Genomic DNA, 24164 nt, shown 5'->3' on the forward strand with positions numbered 1-24164 from the left:
GTCGTCCCTCACCCAAGACCATACAGCCTCTCTGCCAGTTAAGAAAAAAACCCCAGAAAATTAAATGTTCTACACAACACATTTTACATACTCAGTATAAAAATATACTGGACGACAGCATAGAAGTACATCTGGCTCAAAAATAGCATTTTACATTTCTAACTGTATAGCCATACACTGTTAAATTTAGTTTTGAAACATTAACTGTCAATGGCACCACACAAACTGTTTCCTTACCTTAAGGTGTGCTCTCACACTTTAGGGTCGAGTGATGTGTACAGTCTTTGTTATTTCTGTATAAATCTCTGTTTTCATTGCTCCACTCCTCAGAACACCAAAAGTGGTCCTGCAGGTAGACTTCCTCTGCTGAGGTGAGCTCTGTTTGCCCCCCTGTTCCCACACTCATACAAACAATCTCTTTCTGGCTATGATCCAGAGGCAAGGACTTTCACAGGAAACATAAAAATGACTAGTAACTGACTCTTTGTAGAAACTGCTGCTTGGCTAGATTTGTCATGAGTGACTTACTGAAGGGTTGAGTTTCCGTGTCAGCGAGAGGATGTGTGTCAGTGTTTCAGTGCTGTCATAGGGCTGTAGAAGGAGCCTTAATTTGTAAGCTCTACTTGACTTGCCTTGATGTAACTTTAGCTCAGTTCTCATTCCAACATGAATAATGTAGGCATTGAGGCATGTTACTGTATGCGTGTGCGCACACACAGAGACACACACACACACACACACACACACACACACACACACACACACACACACACACACACAAAACAATTTTTCAAAAGAATTTAACAGCACTAGCATCGGCAGTACCTCGCAGTTACAGAGGGACTTTTCAAATACAAGTGGTTTCCCATTCAATGGAAGAAAAAACATAACCCTACTATTTTGTATTTTTTGCTGAGTTATATAGTTGTGTCAGGCAGGTGACACAGTTTATTAAAATCTCCTGTTGGGTTAATTCTCTGCTGAGATCTGTGGTTTCTGGAAGGTTATGTAGTGAAGCATCATCAAACATTGGTGAGTTTCAAGTAGCTGGTTTTCGGGAAGCTAATTAGCTGTAGTTGGATGTCTCCTACATGAAGAGTGACTATCAAAGTGTCAATGTAACACTTGTAGTGGAGTGATTAAAAATACTGACGTAAGGACGTAACCACAGAAGTTGCAGGGTTAGTGCCAGGACTGGACGTAACCTGCCATCTCAGAACTATTTAAGGTCAGCACTCCATAGTGACCTGCTCCAGTTATGGTAAATAAAAATGCAGTGGTTTCTTCTTTAATTGGGCAAAGGTGCATTGTGCTAATTGCTGTAATGAGTGCTTATGTGTCTATGTAAAAGAGAGAGAGGATAAAAGACAGGATACAAGCCTTTTGTGTGTGTGCGTGTGTCTGAATTTGTGTCTGTGTGTGTGTGTGTGTGTGTGTGTGTGTGTGTGTGTGTGTGTGTGAGATTGCATATGTTATTTTTCTTTCTTTTTGGGAAACAAAATTAGATAAGAACATTCTGAAGACATTGTGCTGGTCCTAGGGTCCTTGATCTAGTCTCTTATTTATTTATATGGATATGCATATACAGTGCATGGCCAAAAAAAGGTCACCACCTGGATTTAACTAAGCAAATAGGTCAGAGCCTCCCATTGGATAATTACTGCATAGGTGGGTATGTTTCAGCTGGCAACAAGTTATTTAACCCTAACTGATGCAGTGAGCTTCTCATTTGTTAAACAACCATGTCGAAAGACACATCCTGTTGTCGTGGGAAAGATGTTAATCTGTTTCAGAATGGTCAAATTATTGGCATGCATCAAGCAGAGAAAACATCTAAGGAGATTGCTGAAACTACTAAAATTGTGTTAAGAACTGTCCAACTCATTATTAAAAAGTGGAAGGACAGTAGGGAAACATCATCTTTGAGGAAGAAATGTGGTCAGAAAAAAATCTTGAATGATTGTGATCGGCGATCACTTAAACGTGTGGTGAAATCAAATCATAGAAAAACAACAGTAGAACTCAGGGATATGTTTAATAGTGAAAGTAAAAGCATTTCCACATGCACAATGCGAAGGGAACTCAAGGGATTGGGACTAAACTGCTGTGTAGCCTTAAGAAAACCACTTGTCAGTGAGGCTAATCGGCAAAAATGGCTTCAATTTGCTAGGGAGCATAAAGATTGGACTCTGGAGCAATGGAAGAAGGTCATATGGTCTGATGAGTCCAGATTTACCCTGTTCTAGAGTGATGGGTGCATCAGGGTAAGAAGAGAGGCGGCTGAAGTGATGCACCCATCATGCCTAGTGCCTACCGTACAAGCCTGTGGGGGCAGTGCTATGATCTGGGGTTGCTGCAGTTGCTCAGGTGTAGATTCAGCAACATTGTGTGCCCAAAGAATGAGGTCAGCTGACTACCTGAATATACTGAATGACTGGGTTATTCCATCAATAGATTTTTTCTTCCCTGATGGCACGGGCATATTCCAAGATGACACTGCCAGGATTCATCTGGTGCAAATTGTGAAAGAGTGGTTCAGGGAGCATGAGACATCATTTTCACACATGGATTGGCCACCATAGAGTCCAGACCTGAACCCCATTGAGAATCTTTGGGATGTGCTGGAGAAGACTTTGCGCAGTGGTCCAAATCTTCCATCATCAATGCAAGATCTTGGGGGAAAGATTAATGCAACTCTGGACAGAAATAAATGATGTGACATTGCAGAAGCTTGTGGAAACGATGCCACAGCGAATGCGTGCCGTAATCCAAGCTAAAGGCGGTCCAACGAAATATTAGAGCATGTGACCCTTTTTTTGGCCTGGCAGTGTATATGTGTGAGAGAGAAAGAGACAGAAAGATGATCTGCCATAATTGGATCTGCATTTCCTTGGATTCTCTATCTTTCTCACTGATATCTCACAGATGGATCTTAATATAAATCCATCTGCATGCAAATTATTCCCAACCTTACCAGTGTACACACTGCACAGTTTAAACTCTACAAGATTCAGTAGTAGAGTTGCCATGTCACCGGTAATCATGGAAAAATCATTTTGATCACTGATGAGGACAAAAGATAATGAGAGAAGGGCACTAAATCTGCCACAGACTCAGACAATGGGCGAATGAAGAGGGGCACTGAGGCCTCAGAGAATGCCATGTGCCTCTCTGCAATCCTCATACAGTTTAAAAATGACTATTTTAATGTTGTGTTAAATAGTTGATTTGTGTGTTTGCCATTAATTTACTTTAGTCGTGTTCTTATTCCATAGTTTGTTAATTCTGTTTTCGGCAGAGATGCCATTGCCCTGGTCCTTCTTCTGTACCGACACAATACTGGTGTCAGAAGAGGGTGAGTAGTGCATCAACAAAGCGAGTGGTGAAGAAGGCGGAGCCTGGAGGAAAGGGTTAAATCTGCCCTCTCCCGGATGGAGCCAGCCAGCTGAGAGTGAAGTGCCTAGCTGGGGAAGTTGTTGAAAGAAGCAGCAGGGCAAGGCTCAACAGCAGAGCCCTTCTCCGGCCATGAGTGTGCCGCCAAACGATTCTGGTACTGTGCGCGGTTCGAGGAGAGAGCGAGAGCAGCTGAGGGGAGTGCTCCTGCTGCTGTTACTGCCACCAGTTACAGTGCGCTCGGTGCTGTGAGCTGTCAGGAGGAGGATGTAGAACTCTCTCGGGCACGTATATAGCACCAAACGGGGTGTAAACTGAGATGGGTGGATGTGACACTGCAATAGCTCACTGCTAAGGCACTTGGTGCATGCTGGGATAACCTCCTGATGCATGACTGCTGTATAGCTATATCCTTGCTTCGGTTTCTCCACTCCGGTGTGCTCATGTGTCACCGGGGATGATCTGGGCCCCTTTGCCATCACCCACACCAGGAAATGCTATGTCTTCATTGCCATGGAACCGGCCTATGGATAAGCAATACCAGACCATTGCACAGTCACGATAGCGGAGCTATCAGGGTCACAACTTCAAATTGGCAGTCAATGCTGAGGTCCGCAACTGGGCGTGGGCAAGCCCTGTGAAACATTTTAACTGGACCATCATTTACTGGTCCTGCTGGTGAAGGAGACCCTGGCCCTTCTGATGGCCCCAAGTTCAGCACACCCATAGACCTCAGTTTCAGTTGGTCACCTGGGACCGAGTAGGACGGCATGCCCAGAGTGGGGTACTCTCAGGAACTCTGCGACTGCATATGACTCTCGCTGCCAGAAGCAGCCAATCTTGACATGAATGTGAGTGTGAATGTTTATCCCTAACTGGATGCTGCTCTCAGTTCCAGTCACCACTGGAGGGCCTGTGTGGTGAAGGAATGTCATGGCAGTGTAGTGTATCAGGTCCAGGTGGAACTATGGACTGCCGTTGTCTGTTGAGAGACCACAGAGTGAGAGGTTTGTACCCACAGGCCTTAAAGACGTTATGCAGGGTTGTGGGCCAGTGGGTATGGCAAGAACTCCTAGGATGCTGTATTATGCTCAATTAGTTAAAACATGTTAATGTTAAAATAATGTATTTGTGTGTTTATGATTGATATACAGTAGTTTAGTTGAATTAGTGCATTAATAGTCATTAACATATTCATGCTGTGTCTGCTTTTTAGTAGCGCTCCCCTAAAAGTTTATTTAGCCTTAATTCACACAGGTCCATCATAAACAGAACAAGAGAAAGCGATAAGAGAATGAACTGAGAACAAAGCTTGACTCACACACACACACACACACACACACACACACACACACACACACACACAACAAATCTGAACTGCAACAGCTGCATTAACACAAGGTTACACTGCCATCGACTGTTCATATCGCATATGGCAGGGGTTTAAACTGGCTCCGACACACCATGCGTGAAGTGACGCAGTAAATCGCGCCTCTATTTGATTCGCTAAAACACAGTTTTATATTAAACAACTTACCCATTTTCTCCTTGAAAATCGAGGTTAATCTGAATTTACATGCATAAAAAATTCTATGTGATGCGACTTAAATACGATGAAATACGTCCTAAAACAAAAATAGGCCCTAAACAAAAACAAAACAAAACAAAAAAAACAAAACAAAACCCCAATACCTTAAAGACAGCACGATCAAACTAGGTTTAGGAAGCTCAATAATAGCTTTTAAAACGATAAGCTTCCTTCCGACAGTCTCCTAAAAAGATCTCGTCCCACCTTTTCTATTGGCGCACAGCCGCGCACGACGAGCGCTGAGCCACGCGCTGGTGCGCGCGCGCCGGAGTCGGCGTGCACGAGATCCAGATCACGGCGCAGTAGGGCGACTCCTACCGCAAGCTCGACCCGAGACGCGCTCCGCGACCCGACACAGCACTTGGCTCCACATTATCCGGAGCGGAGATGAACGGAACAGGCTCGTTTGGAGCCGGACGAGCTGGTTCGGCCTTTGATCCCATTGCATTCGTTAAACAACCGCAGACCGTCCTGAGAATACTGGCATGGGTAAAGTATATTTTTATTTGTTATTTTTTTTATGGCCGACTGACTGGTGAAATTTTGTTGCTTTTGCATGAAGCTTGAGCAGCGATGAACGGGCTATTAAGCAATATTCAATTTTCTCTTGCTCCGTTTGTGACTCATTGTTAATGTCATGATATCTTCCGTTTCTGACGACAGATCAGTATTTACTCGAAACTATGCGAGTAAAGCATAACATTTAGGGTTCCATACCATTCTGATTATGTAATTCATAGGATTCGCTTTATATCGGATGCTGGTGTCTTGAGGCAGATAACGTCAGATGTTGCCGTGGAAATTACGCAGATACCACGTGTCTTTACATAGAGGTTTTTGTTGTATTTATTTATTCATGTATTCCTTTTAGTTAATATAACATTGCAATAATGCATTAGCCTACCAACGACTCCGAAGAGCAAATATTTAAAATCCGGTGCCACCTCGCTATTCTTGTAACGTGTAGGTATAAAATGACCCAGGGCGTTATGTCATTATGACGTGCAGTTTGTTTAGCCTATTGTTACCAGTCCAGAAGGATAGTAGCTACGTTTTTGACCCTGTTCTCTTATATATTATCAAGCAGGTTCAGTGGCCGTGGCCCTACCTTATTTCTGTTGCCTAATCAGTTCAACTGTAGCCGAACTGCAAGTTACTTCTGTACTTTTTGGCAGTGAATCAGAATTCTCGTATATATGTGCAATTCAGTGCACAGGTCACACGCAGGGCAGTAAATATTGTGATGCCAGCATGCGAAAGCATATTTTTAGTACAGTATTATTGTTATATCGATCCTCCACGAATATTTATGGTACTGATGAAATATGCCTATATATTTAAAAAAAAAAAAAACAATGGGTCGCTAACGTAGGCCATGTGTCATATCATGCTATTTATGGCCCCTCCCAGAAGAAAGGGAAGAGGAGGTTTTGTTGGTTTTGCGTTTGCTCTGGTTGTTTGGCTTGTTATTGCAATTTTGTATGAGCTCATGTATGACCTTGTTTTCATCATTTTTGACTTCGTCTTTGGCTTCGCCCTTCCTGCTTCGGTAGCTATTTGGTACTTTGGTGTTGGATGCTGGTGGTTGAGAGTGTTTATATTGATCTGTTTATCTGTCAGGAAGTTAGGAATGTCTGTTGTATGTTACTTTTTTGCTCTGTGACGTCAGCTATGACGTCACAGCACTCTTCATGGATAACCGACAAATCAAGAAACACCTCAGTTAATCATTTTGTGTGTCTGACCTAAGAAACACACTTAGACAGAGGGAGAGAGATTGGGAAAGAGTTAAAAACAAACAATTTGAAGATGGAGTAGAGATGGTGCAAAGGGAAAGATACTGTTACACCACTACTAGTGTTAAAAATGATTCCACAATGGGTGTGTAGCTCTCAGTGCTTTAATTGGGCTTCCACTGGTATTAGCTTATAAATACAGTCAAATGTAAAAAGACGACTTCTAAGGTCTTTGTTTATTTAAATGAATTTCGATGTTAGTCGTGGCCAGTTCTCACCCAGCTGTGAGGTCTGGTGCACTGGTGGCGTCCAGGTTGGGAGGGGGATAGGCTGATCACAAATCACAGCATTACTCTTTACAGGACTACTGCTCAAACTGTGACTCCCATCCTGTGAAAGAATAGCCAGTTGAGGCCAGGGTCAGGACATCACTGGGAATTAAACATGTAGTCTAGTTGTAGAACCTTGCAGAAATAATACCATAGCTACTCAAGACATCCAGTACCTGTATACCTGTTCTTCTTCTGTTTCTTGTTGTTAACAACAACAACAACAACATAAATGTTAGTATAAGAGACACAATTACAGTTTTAGAACTTTAGAAAGGTCCAGAGGGAAAATACAAGCCAAGGTTTTAGATCTTTTTTTTTTATCTTCTTTTTCCCCAGAACCAGCCCTGGGTCCATGGAAGGGGAAAATAATGTGAAAGTTTGTTATGTGTACATGTGGTTCTGTCAGAGTTCAGCCATGTCCCATTACTCACACTTGCTCCACCCGTTTATGTCCCATTTCTTTAACTTCCCCCAGAAGGAGTGCTCATGAGCGCCCCCTATGAGCACTTGACGCGCTCCTCTGGCAAGTCTGCACAAGATCCAACCTCTGTAAGGCTATTATAAATGATCTACTTTCATCATGTGACATTATAACATAAACCGAGTACAAAGTAGCTCAAACAATAGAGAATATTATTTGTTTGATTATATATTTGTCTATTTTAAGTATAAATGGATTTTAGGATCACTGGAAACAGCTCTGTTGATTTTGCCTTGGTGATGTTAACACCTATAAATCAGAGAGTAAGGCATTGCTTACAGTTTAGAATAATGGAACAGAGTCTGTTAATATCAAGCTTCAAAACTATAAGACCTACACTCAATATTATATTGCATTAAAATAACAGCAACCTTAATCCAAAATTGTTTTACAAACTCATGTTAACAAATTGGCATGTTGACAGGGAAAAGATGATATTTTTTAACATGGTTTTTAACCTTACTTAAATACATGAACAAATACATTTCTTCAATCACATGGAATAAAACTGAATACACACCACACTGGGCAACACAATGTTTACTTTTTTTTGTTACCCAAACTAAAATAGTAGGACCTTTTATAGTACATTTTATGATGAATTAAAGTCTGTTTTTAGAATTTTTCTATCATGTATGGTTTTCAAGTATGCAAATTTGACATTAATTACATCTTACTCATTCATTAAGTCTGTTATTATATTTAAAAACCTACTTCTAAAATGTACAGTATATGCGCCTATATTTGGCCCTCATCAGTGTCCAACAGTAGTCTGCTACCATAGTGGGGATCCATTTTCCTTGGTACTACCTTTGATACTCTACGTAATATTAAGTATACTGAAAAAAACTGGATGACAGAGAAATTCTGAAAACATATTTGATTTCACCATGCAAAAATACACAAAAAACATATTTTTCTAACAGGAAGCAAAATCACCGTTGACCAGTGTAAGATGTGAAATATATATCTCTGGCACTCAAGCCTGTCTATTGAAATTGGAGTACTTTATCATCTTACTAAGGCTATTCACAGCTTCTTGTAATACATATTACCATCTGAAATTTTGGCTTTAATAAGAACAAGAGAAGTATCCTGTTTTTAGTTACAACAAAACAGAAATCAACTTGATTTGATTGTCACTTGATTTGTTACAAGCATCCATGTCATCATAAGTACAGACAAGATGACTTTACCTTTTGTGAAATATAGAGCAGAAAATGAAAACAGCACCGTTAAACCGAGCTGGTAAAATGCAGCAAATCACGTTCCATCAGGAATTACACGTACAGTGGACCCACTAGCTATTGTCACACTAGCTGACGTCCCGTGGACGTGCTAGCTCACATCGCGTCACGCTAGCTGACATGCAGTGGACGTGCTAACTCATGTCACATTAACTGCAAACATCAGTTCTGCTCTCAGGCCTCAGGTGCCGCCAACGTTTATGCCCCCTGTTTCGCACCTTTCGTCAGCATCATGACTTCACTTCAGAGATGACCTTAGGCTCAGAGAGAGAACTGGGACAGCACCTTAATCTGCGCAGTACCAGGGAAAGAATCACTGTCCATTTTTCAGTGTTTTGTTTAAAGTGTTCTTTTTTTTCCTGGCCAAGAGGGCCTTGGCCTGCAGAGCAGACTTATGCTCATAATATTGTAGATAACTAATATATTTTGATTTTGAACTTGTATTTGTTTTGAACTTGTGTCAGTATATGGTCCTTGAAAGCTTCACCTTACAAGCTACTTAAGCCCCTGCTGTGTTTAAAAGGAGTGTGCTAAAGTAGGGAGCGCATGAAAACAGGACTAGTTAAAAAAAAACTAAAAAAAACTACACATTGCAAACACAACATATAATATATGATCAGCAAATTCTCAGTGTGCTAGATCTGTTCTGTAGTCCACAAGAGCATCACCCTGCAGGAAAGGTCGGAGTTCACTTCCCCTCGGTTCCCTCCCTTCCTGCCTCATTTCTGCGCTTGAGCTGTGTGTTCTGTTGCACGTGTGTGTGTACAGCCATGTGTGAAACAAGAACTTTCACTGCGTACAGGGTGTGAAAATGTGTTAAGGGCTGTCGAAATGTGTGAGTGATGAATGACAGCAGGTCTGTGCATGGCATTGGCATCAGGGAAAAACAGGGATTGCCAGAGGAATCGTTGAGTCGTAGAACTTTCTGGTAGGTCCTCCCGAGTGCTCCCTAAACACCTTCCACCATCTGCGCTGCCTTAAGCACCAGTGCTGACGACCAGCGCCCGCTGCAGCTGGGGCTGTTGCTATGACGACACTGTGACGTATGCTTGCGCGTCAGTTAACGGGGTGCCATTGCCTAAAATAGTGTACGGTACAATGAGACCACCTCCATACACACAGACAAACATGTATGCACACATGCACATGCATGCACACACACATACCCACACACACACATACACACAAGAACACACATATGCACAGACACTTTGGAGTCCTTGCTTTCTGTCATTCATTCTACTACATAATTGTATGTCCTTGACTTTTATTTATTTGTGTTTGTATTTATTTGGGAAATAAAGAGCACTATATGTGGGAATACTGGTGTGTTTGTATGTATGTATGTATATGTGTATGTAGGTCTGCTGTGTATGTAGGTCTGGTGTGTGTGTGTATGTGTGTATCACTTTTTTGCTTTGGTGTGAATTAGCCACATTCTGACTCTCTTGTGTAAATTACTACTCACGTATGTGTCGAGTTCGTCTAACAGCCTGTGTGTGTGTGCTTTGTGCATGTGTATGTGTGTGTGAGAGAGATAGAGGATAAAGATAGACACAGAAAATGTGACTATGTAACTTGATATTCCTAATAAATGAGAAAAGATCAAGTGATGGAGACATAAACTGTAAACTGTTTCCATCTCTCATGTAGGTGCCCTTAAATAATTTAATTCTATTATTATTATTTCATTCTTTTGCTCCACCTTTTGCTCCTCCTTTGTCTCTCATGTCTCTGACTCGCTCCCAGATATTCTCCATGGTGGTGTTTGGCTCTATAGTGAACGAGGGATATGTGAACATGGGGAGTGAGCGGCTGCATTGTGTGTTTAATAAGAACGCAGATGCCTGCAACTATGCCATCACCATTGGGGTGTTGGCCTTTCTGGCCAGCCTGTTCTTCCTGGCCCTGGACGTCTACTTCCCACAGATCAGCAGCGTCAAGGACCGAAAGAGAGCTGTGCTGCTGGAGATTGGCTTTTCAGGTATACACACACACATGCACACAATCACATGCACACTCACTCACACACTTTCTGCCAACCTGATGATAATGCACTGTTTTCACATTTTGTCGACTTGCACACATGCACGTTCATACACACACACACACACACACACACTCTTGTTCACACTCACGCATACACACACACACACACACATACACACACACAAGCACACACGTGGGGGGTTGTTACTGTAAATACTTACACCTATCCAGCTTTCCTACAACAACAGAAATATGTGATGGTGAAGATGGATACATTACATGGAACTGGTGTTGGAAATCTTTAGCTATACATGGTTCTTCACTCTAGTTAGTGAGTACTTAATCTTTCACATAATGCAATGCTATCTAAAGAGCTTAGCTTCACATGGGTTTGAGGTAACACAGGATTCATTAGCATAATACAAGGCAATTAGTTACACATGGTTGGTGTAGTGTAGTGTAGTGTAGTTGATGTAGTGTAGTGGGTAACAGCACTACCTCTCCTGTTGGGGATTGGAACCCAGTCCCCATCTGGGCAAATGCTCTGTGTTATACAAATAAAAGTCCCTGGGCAAGACTCCTAACACTACACTCAGTAGTTCTGTTATATGATTGAAAATTGTAAGTCGCTTTGGATAAGAGTTCCCACCAAAGTGTGTGAAAACATTTAAAAAAATGTGTAAAACGTTAGTGGTTAGATATTGTAATGGCACAATACACATTATAAATTACAGAAATGCAGCATAGGAAAAACTACCTGAATATTAAATAATAGAGAGAAAGAGTGAAGATCTGAGAGGGAGAAAAGAGAGGGAAAGAGAGTGAGCTCGAGGGAGAGATTTCTCCAAAATAAACTCTCAGATCCATGTTGACTAAGAACTTGGTTCCCTACCACTGACCAATCAAAACTAACCAGACAGTGCTTTTACCTGCACTGTAGGATCAGATATCAGAGCTGCAGGTGTTGGACAGTGATTTACAGTTCTGAATAACAACTAGCCAATTATGGTGGGGCAGGGGCATAGTGACCATTGAGATTTTACCGCAGATTTGCAAAGCAGACCAAAGTTTGGCCTTCACAGACACACACACACACAAATTCTGCATTGCTGTTTTCCAAGATGCAATGCAGAATGCAGCATTTACTTTGGTTATGTCCTGTCTTGGACAGGGTTCTGGACATTCCTTTGGTTCGTGGGGTTTTGCTTCCTGGCCAATCAATGGAGTCACACATCCCCTCAAGAGCTCCCATTGGAGCAGGCTTCCGATGCAGCCCGAGCGGCAATTGCCTTCTCATTCTTCTCCATTCTCACCTGGGTAACGCACACACGCACACGCACACACACACACACACACACACACACACACACACACACACACACACACACACACACACACACACACCCACACACACACAAACTTGTTTCCAATCATATTTGACTGTTCCCACTGCTGTTCTTGTTTCAGGGCTACTTGTGTCTGCTAGCATTGCACAGATTCAAAAACATCGCCTTTATGGAAGACAAACAGAGACTGTTGTCCAAGCCACCTCCCACTCTTTCTATAGTGTAGATTACAGCATGTTCTTGCCCACTCAACACCGTACACTAATGTTGGCTTTCTAATTAATATCCTATAATTAACTGCAGTGTCTGCTAACACATAACACTTAACACGTTCATATGCACTGTACATGGTGCTGCTGCCCTGAAGCGCACATCACCGTAATATGTACTCCATTTCTCTACTTTATTAACAGTATACTGCTCTTAATTCTTAGTTTTCAGTGGATCTTTTTTGTTCATAAGATCAAATGTCCCAAGTCCTCTTATGAAGCATTTCTAAAAAAAGCACAGGACCATGCGAGCTCGCAGTCACTTAGCACAATGACCTTTTTTGTCATGACTATGTGTGTTATGACACAGTATAGATGGTTCTTGTAGGCTCCAGACTGTTATTAGAGGCATGGGGAATGTTCAAACAGGGGGCTTTTATATCTCATAGCCATGCATATGCTGTTTTAACATCTGTAAACCACAGGACCCTAGTGTGTCTTCATTTCCGACCATATGCAGAGACCAACCCACCCACTCCATCATTTGCAGATGATCTCATGTTTGGCTCATGGGACTAATGCTTTTTGGAGTGCTTCAGAGCAAACAGCTTGGACTTTGCAGCTGTGATGCAAAATGTCTGTAAGAATCATATATAATCATAAGTTTATATATGTTGGTTATTATAAAACATTAGTTTCTTTTATGATTGTAGTCGCTTGCATATATATATATATATATATATATATATATATATATATATATATATATATATATATATATATATATATATATATATATATATATACACACATACACACAATAGCATATTTTTCATTTGTGCCCTTTTACACACACTTATATTTCTGACATATTGAACTAGATTAATGTTTTTAATTTGAGATACCATATATTAATAAGAAATTATGAATGTAGCATAAAATATTTAAAATATTAGTTCATATACATATTCTGAATTTAATATTGCATATATTGTTCTTATAATTTACAAAGATAAGTAGGCTTTAATATGTTGACTTAACTGAAACTTAAAACAGTGAGTAAACAGCACATCAGTGTTTGCTGTACATGTGCTGTACATGATACCATTAGCTCTGGAAGCTCAGTAAGCTTTGAAAGCATTCATGTTACTTTTTTTAAAGTAAAAAACATTTTTACTTTGCTTTTACAGACCTTTTGCACATGGGACATTAAGATTTGTGAGCAGTATAGCTAACTGAAATGCCCTTCATATACAGTAATCTTCCTTTTCATGTCGGATTACTGCATTTTCAGGGTAGTTTCTAAAACTTCTAACACGGTACTCTGACTAATGTGATTAATATGATCAGGCAACCCTGACGGTGGTCGCCGTGCAGAAATTCCTTCTGGGGACCGACATGACGCTCTTCACCTCCGAGCACCTGGTGGGGCAGCCACCCAAACAACCCTACCCGCCCAACGACGTTGGCCAGACCACCATCCCAGTCAGCAACGCCTACCAGAGTCCGCCACTAATCGAAACTGTGGAAACCCGCCCCCCCGCCTATCAGATCCCGCCGGCGTTTTAGGCGACAGCCAATGAGGAGGAGGGGGAAGAGGGGGAAGACGCGGGATTGGCTTCTTCACTTATTGCATTGTGTCGATTTCCATTTTAGCAGCGGTGGGATATTAGGCAGTGGTGATGGGATAGCTACTACTTGTCCCTAAAATATGCACTGCAGATTAAAAAAAAAGAAAATGTAGCCTGACTCAAACAGCAAATACTACCAATTCGGGGTGTTTGTTTAGTTGCTTATCCAAAAGGTTTAAGTGTTTATAAGGGAAAGAAGCAAAAACATTGCCAATCACGATGTGCTATTTATGTATTTCCTTATTATTTATGATAAAAATGCCAAAATTCCAGATGTAGAAAATAATGATTTATTTACTGTTATTTATAAGCATATATGATTGTTTATCTAGTGATACATTTGTAACTATATAGACTCATTGGAAAAGCAGTAATCACAGTACATCATCGTAACAGTCGGAGTGAATTTTTTCTGTCAAACTGGGTTTCTGTTAACAGAATTACTGTTGATTTTGTAGGCATATGAGTGTTATGTTCTTTGAAAGGGAAAAAACAGGAAGGAGAGCTAATTAGCCACTGAAGGGAGGCGTTTGCAGGAGGGCGGCATCATTTTTTACGAACAGAGTGCGTAGGCAAATGATGCAAACATTAGTCACCTCAGCTCACCTGTACGCGGTGCTGTTCCGCATGTGTGTGTACGAATGTGTTCAACGATCAGAAAATACATTCCTTTAGAGTCCCAATGAGAGCGTCTCGACAAACTGTTTACTGTGTGCTTGTGTGTGCGTGAACCTGCGAGAAACGGCGAGGGGGTTGTGTCCTCAGTCTTACCGCATGATGAGACGAAGTCGACGAGGTGGTAGAAATTCCCGCTTATACACGAGGATGTTGTTGAAAGTGTTAAAGATGCTGAGAGAAGAAGATGGAGTGGTCGGCATGTTCCCGACGAAATAAAGATTTTTTTTTTTCTGAAAAAAAAGTGTTTTCGGTTTTTGGTTAATTTCTTTAGCTTTTCGAGGTGTAGGTGTTTTCGGTTTTTGGTTAATTTTATTCGCTTTTCGATGAATTTCATTAGCTTCCAGGTGTTTCCTAACCTTAGGGTTCACGTTTGTGTGTTTTAACAGGTACTTCACGATAGATTAGAGCGAGACATTAAAGATGTGTCAGGCGGGAGCAGGGGCTTCCCCACTAGTAGAGCTGGGAAACACTGATTCAAGGTATTAATGTGAATAATATTAGTTAAAGACTGTTTTACCCTACGGCAGGCGATTAGAGGTGGCACTGCCGCGCAGTTTCTTTAATTAAACCATTTACGCAATTATTGTCTTCTCAACCGACACTTTAGGCTAGCGAGAGGGCGTTGCTCCTCAGCGAGTAGATTTGGGAAGCAGCATAATACATTAAAATACCGTTAAATTAAGTAAGCGGTTTTTTAAACAAAGCGGCTGTTTGCAGGATTACATTAAAATGTTTGACTAGGAAGACCATACAACTCATCGCTTCCAAATGTCGCTCAATTCCATAAAAAATGGCTAATGACACTAATAATAATGACTTCACATTCATGACTTTTAATAATGTCTGTTATCGCTTTCTGCCGTATGACATTTGCTGGTAAAACTGGGAAGGCTGTCTGAGCTGAGATTATATAATCCTCCAGACAGCGTTACAGTTTCAACAAGGCTGTGACGTGTGACGTCTCCATTTCCCCCCAGCCTTGGAGACTTCCAGAACTCGTGTCGTCTGACTGTGCCACATTCTACCACCAGGTGTCAGTAAAACACCATTATTGATATTGTACAGCTGGTGCAAACTACTACAGACAGCTGTATTGTCTGTTCATTCTGTACTTGGCTAATGCACCAAAAGTATATTACCATTAAATAAATAAATACATTTTTCTAATTAATTGGAAGGTTTCTTATGTGAACACTGTTAAGCTTCATACAAATTATTTGGAAAGTAAGATTTTTTTAAAGAGTATATTTTGAGAGGGTATAGCTTTTACATTGAAATAGTATTTATTTATTTAGATCTGGGAACTATATCCATACCTTCATCTTTATTCTCCATAGTTTCCTTTACTATAGTTTTACTACAGCTGTTGCAAAGTTACAGAGTTCTATAATATGAAACAGAGCGTTTATAGGTGCTTTATATTAAATGTTTTAAAATAGAATAATTCAAGTATTATTAAACTGAATCCATGTTTTCCATCAACCACAGTGCACACTGCCTGAGACAAATGTTAAAAACTATAGTAATGGGCAAAAGTCTTGCAAAGAGTTAAATTCAGATTAGTTAATTTCTCTCATCCATCGTTTTCCTAGAGTTTTAACCTGGAATGTGTTCCCAATTGTATACACAGTATCTTAATTTGTTTCCCGTTAGGTTGCTGTTTTGATCCTTGCTTGACTCAAACTCATGAACTAAACCACCTGCTCTTTTAAAATGAAATTGAATATATTGTTTGACATGTGGATTGGGTTGTGCAAGCTGAGATTGTTGCCATGGTTAAAAATATAGCTAAATAAACTGGACATACTTATTTATAAGTTGATCCATCTCAGAAAAACATTCAAAATGCCACCAGAATTTCATTTGGTCAAAAAATGGAAGACTCCGTTCGAAGGCATCAAGTTCTTTTAAAAAAAAGTCAACGATTTAATTCTCTTTAATAAACTTTATTGTCTTTAGAAAACGGGTAATTGTCCTATTTAAGACAAACACTTGGATTTGTTTTCAGTGACCTGAATACAACCATCTCCAAAGCCACACTTGCCCTGAATCTTATCGTGAAACAGTCCAAAGACACCTCTTTGGGCGCTGTACATTCTTCAGTCATTCCAACAAAGGCGCACACCAAATGAGCGAACTTGCTTCAGGACTTCAAGTAGACAATCCATTGCAATTTCTATATAATAATACAGGAACTGTTTAAAATGCTCACAGCACATGACGAAATGTCCATAAACTATTGATGTATTCATTGATGTTTGAAAGCCCTTAAATTTCCATGTGTTTTTCTCTCTGTCATAGGCCATAGGCTGGTGGAAATGCTTTATGGTAAATATATGTGAACACACTTAGATTATCCGTGCCTTCAGAGAGGGGCACTTGCCGTTGGATTGCCTATAAAGCTTAAGGGAGAGGTTGGAGGTGGGTCACCCGCCTCAAATTTACATCTCAGGTCTGTATATACAAATTTTATTCTGAGTAACCCAAAGAGACATGCTCTGAAGCTCGGACTCCTTTGTAAACAGTGGAATATAAAACCGTCATATGTTGGCTCAGATTGGGTAATGTTTCTTCACCATCCTAGGCTTAAAAGCTGATGTAAATGAAAAGACTCCACATCACCAAGTGTGGTATTAACCCTGTTCTGCTGTGGCAGTGTTTACTGCAGAAACATCTCATAACACCAACCGAAAGTGTCCATATGTGTTTATGGGAGCAGTTAATTGTTGCCGCAGGAGCAACAAACATTTATTAAGACTGTAAAGAGAAAAACAGCAACTTCTCATTATGAGTGCAACACATCAGTAGTGTAACAATGTACCAACAGAAACAGGTATGGCTTTGGGGTGTGGTGATGCCTGACCCCGCCTGCATTTCTGGACTGGTATGAGTGTATTCCGAGATTTAAAGTAATGCAAAAATGCATTTAAGACAGCATTCACATGCTTCTTTACTGCATTGAGAACCTCTCAGTCTATAGACGCCATGGAACAAACAAACAAACAAAAAAAAAAACGCAGAGTGCTTTTTTTGTTCACTCTACATATATTTAGTAGAAACGTCTATTTCTAGGGAAAACTAAAAAGAAAAATAATTTGCGTCTTCCTGAAATCAACCAATGTGCAAAACTCTGACCTTTTATAAAAGTACATTTGTCCAATCCCTGCATTAAATAAATATATTACTTTATTCTACAGTACCACAACAGCCATCCTATTTCGCTCACGCTGTCTTAAATTTCTTATTATGATGCCATGCAATGTGATTAAGATCTGAGAGTTTCAGTCAGAGACAAAAGTGTGTCAGCATTACCCTTTCAGTGTGGCATATAAAACATATAACTTATTTCCACATCAAAAGACAAACATAGTTTAGGTTTTAGAACCTTAGATGAAGCTAGCATTCTGCTTAGATCCAGTGTATGGTTCTATAACAACCATATTATAATACAGGGTCTAATTGTAACTAAAATGTATAAATGATTTCAGGGTTGCTAATACGTCACAAAAGTTTCATGTTAAAAGGTACGTCATTCCTGCTATTTTAGAAATCCACTGTGAAGTGCAAGATGATGGTGAGTTTAACATCAAGGTTGGAGAGGTTCCAACATACATAAAACTTTACAATATTGGTTTTTATATGAATAATGTTCCCCAAATCCCTAATCAATATGATTAAGAAAATCAGTTCTGCTGGAGGTTCGTTGCATAACTCGTGCCGACACCACTGTCCTTTTATTTTCACTACTCATTGCTAATAGGTGCACGTTAACATCAAAGTCTTATGTTTGGGTTGCCTAGGCAACAGAGTCCTCATTAGGTGAATCCCTAGAGCTGACTGTCCTGACTAGCCCCTTCTTCCCGAAAGAACTGTGAGACATAGCACTAATGGGTCCCACACTCTCCGTTTGGGCCTCAATATGGATGGAGTGTGAAGATTGGTCACTGTCCAACAACAGTTCCGACAGAATGCTCAGGGAGCTAACATCGGATTGGTCGAAAGAAAACTTAGGAAGAGGCAGACAACTTGACAAATGAGCTTCGGTTTGTGCAAGGGGTGCTGAGATCAACGGAGTGTCAGGAAGATCTAAAGACTCCCGCATCAGTGCAGACTCAAACGACGGCGCCCGCCTCCTCAGGACTGTGCTGCTTTCCTGACTGGCGGTTGGAGGATCTGATTCAGTGGGAGGGTCTATGGAAATGCATGGTGGACTCATCTTCTCCTTCTTGGCGACTGGGGACGCTGATCTGTCATGTGCCCCTCTTCCCCCAGCCAATGGCTGCAGTTGTAACTCCTCTCCGTGTATTGAGTGCCGGTGAGGGCAGCTGGGCTGGGCGAGGAAACCCTGTGCGTCCATGCTGTAGTACTTCCTCAAGTTACCACCCATGGTGCCACGGCGGCCCAGTCCACTGCCATGCCGCTGCGAGGTCTGTGATTGGTTGTTGGAACAGCGGGTAGCTGAAACACATGGTGACAGTGTGTAGCAACGCCTCATTGGCTGTAAAGAGTCTTTCCTCTGGGTGGAAGTTTGGAGCTGTCGATTTTCCCGATCGGTTTCGTCTGAGATAGGGCGACACATGTGAATGTGTGTGCCTGTAATAGTCAGCGTGCATGTTGGTTGGGTCGGCACAGGTCTGCGGAAGGGGATGCAGCATTGGCTGTATGTGTGTTTGTTTGTCTGTACGCTGGCTGTCTGACCGTGGGGGGGCAGAGGGGGTGTGCTCTGAGGCAAACATGGGGTGGAGCCTACAATCAGAGGAAGGTGGGGCACTTTGAGATGCGAAAAGCCTTCGCAACAGTGTAAAAGTAGGTTGTCTCTGGAGCCGGGATCGACTGAGTCAACAGAGTCGCTCTTTATTGCCTCCTACAGTACAGAACAGGTACAGTCAAAATCCCACACACAAGCACACAGGCCATATATCACTACAAATTCCATACTGTACCTGCCGCTGAAGCATCCTGAGGGAATTGTGTCTAGTGGTGTGAAACTGTGGTAGGGACTCTAAGTGGGAGGCAGAGCCTGCTTGTGCTGTTGCCCCTGGAACCTGCAGTAGGGATCCCCGTTCACACGGCTGAGAGCTCACCGAGAAAGAAGATCCTAAAAAACAATACAAATGATTCAGATTAAGGAGCATGTAGACATATTTATATATGAATACTGTTCATTAACTGAAGTTTAGGGTTATTGTCAGGGTGTAAAGAGTAGCACAGATATTGTATAACACTAAACCTCAGTTAATTAATGCATTATAGTTATGGTTATGTCACCTGCTATTTTCTGATAAACTGACTGCTGTTTGTTGAGCTGCAGATCAGTGGACCATTGTCCAGGTTTAACGGGGTAGAACATGTAGCTGTCGTTTGGCAAAGACAACATCCTTGACACACAAGGCTTCCCAACTGAGAGCAGGCTGCTACTTTCAGGGTCATCACTCTGTAAATGTATTTCATCAGTTTAATCAGCCTGCAGTAATCAGTAGGAGGATTTATCATGATTAAAATGAGTAGAACAGTGCTGTCTCTAATGGAATTAAAATGAAATTCTTGAGACAGTATCAATATATTATGAATTTTGGGGACTGGTTTCTTGTGAATCTGAAGTATTGAAGTGGCTAGGTGGGAGGTTCTTTTTACCTGCTCAGGTGTAACACACTGTGACCCTGCACCCATAGCTTTATCCACCGGCTCAGTGGTCCCGCCAAAAGGGGCGTGTCCCTGTAGCCGACCTGCCCTCAGCTCCTCCAGCAGCTCTGCCCCTAGGGCCGCCTCCTCACGGGCATCCTTGTTGCTCTCTTCCAGGTGTTTCATGAGCACGGCCACCACCACATTCACCAGCACGAACTGGGCAACCAGTACGAATGTCACAAAGTACAGCGGGGAGAAGAGGGGCAGGTAGCTCAGGCAGCGGTCTCCGCTCTTACACTCCCTTAGCGTGTCCTGGAACAAACATGGGCAGGTGGATGAATCCGATCACTCTCACAGCCTGCAATGCACCACTAAGCATCCCGCGGACACCACCAGTGCCCAGCGCAGAGCCTCACAATCTGGGGAAGCCGCTTTGGTCCATTGGCGGCTAACGGCTTCTGGAGTGCCTTGGGGTTTCGTCGCTAGATGGGAGCACACGGGGTGATGCGTCTGACAGTTAGCGCTGCACCCTTACCTTCATGATCCCGTTCCAGTTGTCCCCGGTGGAAACTCGGAAGAGGGTGAGGAACGCCATGCCGAAGTTCTCAAACGTAGCGTGTCTGCTCAGACCTTCGCATGGGTTTTCTTCAGAGCATTCTGGAGGGAAAAGTACAGCCGTCACACCACTGATTTCGCATGGCCCACCTTGCCCCAAGAGAACGTCTCTGACAGACGTCTGAGAGTAGAGAGCTGTGAAACTGACCAAGCTTTCCGAAGAGCTCCACCCCGAGGGCCGCATAGATGAAGAAGAGCAGCATGAAGAGAAGACCCAGATTTCCAACCTGAACCAAAAAAGTCCAGAAATAACTACGAATATATGTAGCATAGAAAACAGGAGCAAGAGTACATCTACACGTGTGCACGCAGGCACTAACCTGGGGCAGAGCTTGGACTACAGTGTCTAGCAAAGCTCGCATTCCTGTAGCCATCTTAAGCAGCTTTAACACTGTGTATGTAAAAAAGAACAAGATTAAAAAACAGCCTTTTTTATTTCCTCTGCTGTTCTGTCATTCGCTAAATCCCCTTTGGCCCCACCCACATCATTTCCTTCCAAGCTCTGAATTATTTAGCCCGGTTGGTACGTGTTCTCGCCACCACATAGTACGGCACCTCTGGCAATGCGCAGTACACGCATGATGCGAATGATGGTGGGATTGATGGGTAATGAGGCATTCAGGTCAATCTCCTCAAGGGTAATGCCCATAACTGACAGCAGAACAATGGCCAAGTCCAACTGATTCCACCTGTGAGAGCGAGAGGGAGAGATGGTACAAACAGTACACTTCACATTAGTATCTAAGAAGGACAGTCTGATAATCCATAACTATATTCTACTGTTGCTTTTTTGGTGAGTGTTCATAATCTCAGTGTTAATAATCTCCTAATTTCACCTCAGAGTTCATAATCTCAGAAACATCACTGCATTTACTGCAGTATAATATTATAGGCTGAACCTTCAACTACGTGTTAGTTTTGAGATTGTATAGACTGTGCTCTAGGAAAATTGCACTTGACAACGATGCTTCGATAAAATCCTTTTGAGTGGAAAACGACCTGTTGCCACACAGCTCCTTTTGTCTGTAGGGTGAACCCTCACCTGTCTTTGAAAAACCTCCTCAAGCCAAAGGCAACCAGCTTCAGGATGGCCTCCACCACGAAGACCAGTGTAAAGACATAGTTGAAGTATTTTAGAGCTTCCTCCAGATACTATTTTACATGAAAAAACAAACAAACAATAATATATATTTCATACTCAATATTTAGTTATTCGCTGGTGTTTTTAAAAAAAAATTTATGAAGACCACTGTGCCCTAATATTTCCTAAAGTGGAGATAAAAACACTTTTTGGTTCATTTATGGATGATCTATGCTAAACAGTGCATTATACACTATACTGCTACAGAATACATTATACACAGTACACTATAATGCTGCACAGTACATTATACACTATACATTATACTGCTACACTACATTGTATACTATATACTATACTGCTACATAGGACATTATACACACTACAGCTACACAGTACATTATACACTATACTGCTACACAGTATATTATACACTATACACTACACTGCTACATTTGGCAGTTTTAACACAGAAGGTTTGTGTGACATGCTTGCTTGATCTGGCAATTGGTGCAGAAGATCAAATTCAAATTAAGAAGTTCAAGATCAAACAATTTCATATTTTTCATGTTATGATATATGTGATATAACTAGTGTTTGTAACTTGTGGCAATAGTAATGACATAGTGAAAACACTGGTGTGTGTCTGCTCCAAACTCTGAGAGCTCTGTCATGTGTGTGTGTATGTGTGTGTATGTGTATGTGTATGTATCTGTGTGTATGTGTCTGTGTGTGTGTGTGTGTGTGTGTGTATGTGTATGTGTATGTGTATGTGTGTGTGTGTGTGTGTGTGTGTGTGTGTGTGTGTGTGTATGCGTGTGTGTGTGTGTGTGTTGTGTCCCACCTTGGGCTGGTTGTAGTGCTCTACTGACATGGTGAGCACGTTAATGCCGATGATGACGGTGATGAAGAGGTCCAGGTAGTGGCTTGTGCAGAGCGTATGGATGTAGAGGCGAGCAGGAGAATAGTCTGCATAGTATGGTCTTTGAAGGGCCTCTGAAACACACACACACACACACACACACACACACACTGATTAGGCATGACAGTCATTAAGGTATATGAGCTAAGAAACAGTCTGGCAACAATGCTGTTAGAATCCAGGAGCTGCAGAATCCTTATTTGTGTGTGTATGTGTGTGTCTGTGTGTGTGTGTTGTGTGGGTGAGAGAGGAAGTATGAGAGGGAAGAAATATGCATGGAAGTGTGTTTACAGCCTCCCACCCTTGGCTTACTGCTTCTGTTTAAAACCATGACAGGTCAGTGTCGCCTGTCCTGGTGTATGAGTGTCTAAAGTTCATAAATGTTCGTATTGGATGTCCTTGGAACACATTACAAAACTTACTTCAATGATGGGAGACCCATCACGGCCCATTTAAATCTAAAGCAGAAGAAAAGGACCACTTTAAGCACATTTAAAAGATGAGTCAGAATATGAACATAAATGTGTGTGTGTGTGTGTGTGTGTGTGTGTGTGTGTGTGTGTGTGTGTGTGTGTGTAAGTGCAAGAGTACTTTGCACTTGCACTTTGAGCACACTGACCCAGTTTTTGCCTGACCAGTAAAAATGCTAGCATGGCAAAATGTGTGTGTGTGTGTGTGTGTGTGTGTGTGTGTGTGTGTGTGGGTGTGTGTGTGCGCGCGCACCAGTGCATGCATGTGTGTAGTCACAGTTGGGAAACGGACAAGTCATCTGTGAGATCATAAAACTGTCCAGCTGAGTGTCCCCTGCCATTTATCACGACTGTGACTGCTCAAGGTGTCTTTGGGAGGAAAAATGGCTGGGGGTGTGAGTGTGTGTGAGAGAAAGAGAGAGAGAGAGAGAGAGAGAAGGAGGGAGAAAGAGAGGTAGTTAGAGAAAAAGGAGAGGAAGAGAGATGGAAAGAGGAGAGAGAGTGGCAGAAAGGGAGTGAGGTAGAAAGAGAGAATGAGGGAGAGAGGAGGAATAGCCCAGAGACACTAAAGTAAATTGAGGCTGAGTCTGTGCCCAGATCAGCAATGCAGCAAATAAATTTACTTCTACCAGTGAGAGCCAAACTGTGCGTGCGTGTACTACCATCTTTTTTTTGGTGATCAAATTCCGTGATTAAGTGCCACATAATTATGCTAGGAGGATTTCACATGTATATTCATTACTGCTCATGTTTATGCATTATACTATGCTCTTCATCTAACTGCCATTGGCTTTAATGAGGGAAGATTTAAGGTAAGAAAT

The 24164-nt window shown here is 41.8% G+C and overlaps 2 protein-coding genes across 4 annotated transcripts in view; one reads left to right on the forward strand and one right to left on the reverse strand.

Moving 5' to 3' along the window:
- The first annotated feature begins 5267 nt into the window (after nt 1-5267).
- syngr3b (synaptogyrin 3b) lies at nt 5268-15801 on the forward strand. Of its 3 annotated transcripts, XM_081700954.1 has the most exons (5): nt 5316-5470; nt 7525-7598; nt 10527-10761; nt 11938-12083; nt 13672-15801. In XM_081700954.1, exons 1-5 carry the CDS (start codon nt 5467-5469, stop codon nt 13888-13890), a joined length of 678 nt encoding a protein of 225 aa, XP_081557080.1. In that variant the 5' UTR covers nt 5316-5466; the 3' UTR covers nt 13891-15801. The 3 variants fall into 3 exon arrangements, with proteins under 3 accessions (XP_026871551.1, XP_026871550.1, XP_081557080.1); XM_027015750.3 differs by lacking the exons at nt 7525-7598; nt 13672-15801 and adding an exon at nt 12234-13044 and having other exon boundaries at nt 5268-5470; XM_027015749.3 differs by lacking the exon at nt 7525-7598 and having other exon boundaries at nt 5269-5470.
- Nucleotides 15802-17332: 1531 nt separating this feature from the next.
- The window catches only part of cacna1hb (calcium channel, voltage-dependent, T type, alpha 1H subunit b), a 44694-nt gene continuing 37862 nt past the window's right edge, over nt 17333-24164 (reverse strand). The window contains exons 24-33 of the mRNA XM_081700953.1: nt 22796-22947; nt 21913-22022; nt 21426-21559; nt 21191-21261; nt 21019-21097; nt 20791-20912; nt 20265-20567; nt 19899-20064; nt 19574-19728; nt 17333-19494 (exon numbers count right to left, since the gene is read on the reverse strand). Of these exons, the coding sequence (XP_081557079.1) occupies nt 18427-19494; nt 19574-19728; nt 19899-20064; nt 20265-20567; nt 20791-20912; nt 21019-21097; nt 21191-21261; nt 21426-21559; nt 21913-22022; nt 22796-22947 (2360 nt within the window). The 3' untranslated portion in view covers nt 17333-18426. The remainder of the gene's footprint in view (nt 19495-19573; nt 19729-19898; nt 20065-20264; nt 20568-20790; nt 20913-21018; nt 21098-21190; nt 21262-21425; nt 21560-21912; nt 22023-22795; nt 22948-24164) is intronic.

The sequence above is a fragment of the Electrophorus electricus genome, chromosome 18, assembly GCF_041902795.1.
Source record: "Electrophorus electricus isolate QZ-2024a chromosome 18, ASM4190279v1, whole genome shotgun sequence".
NCBI classification, from domain to species: Eukaryota; Metazoa; Chordata; class Actinopteri; order Gymnotiformes; family Gymnotidae; genus Electrophorus; species Electrophorus electricus.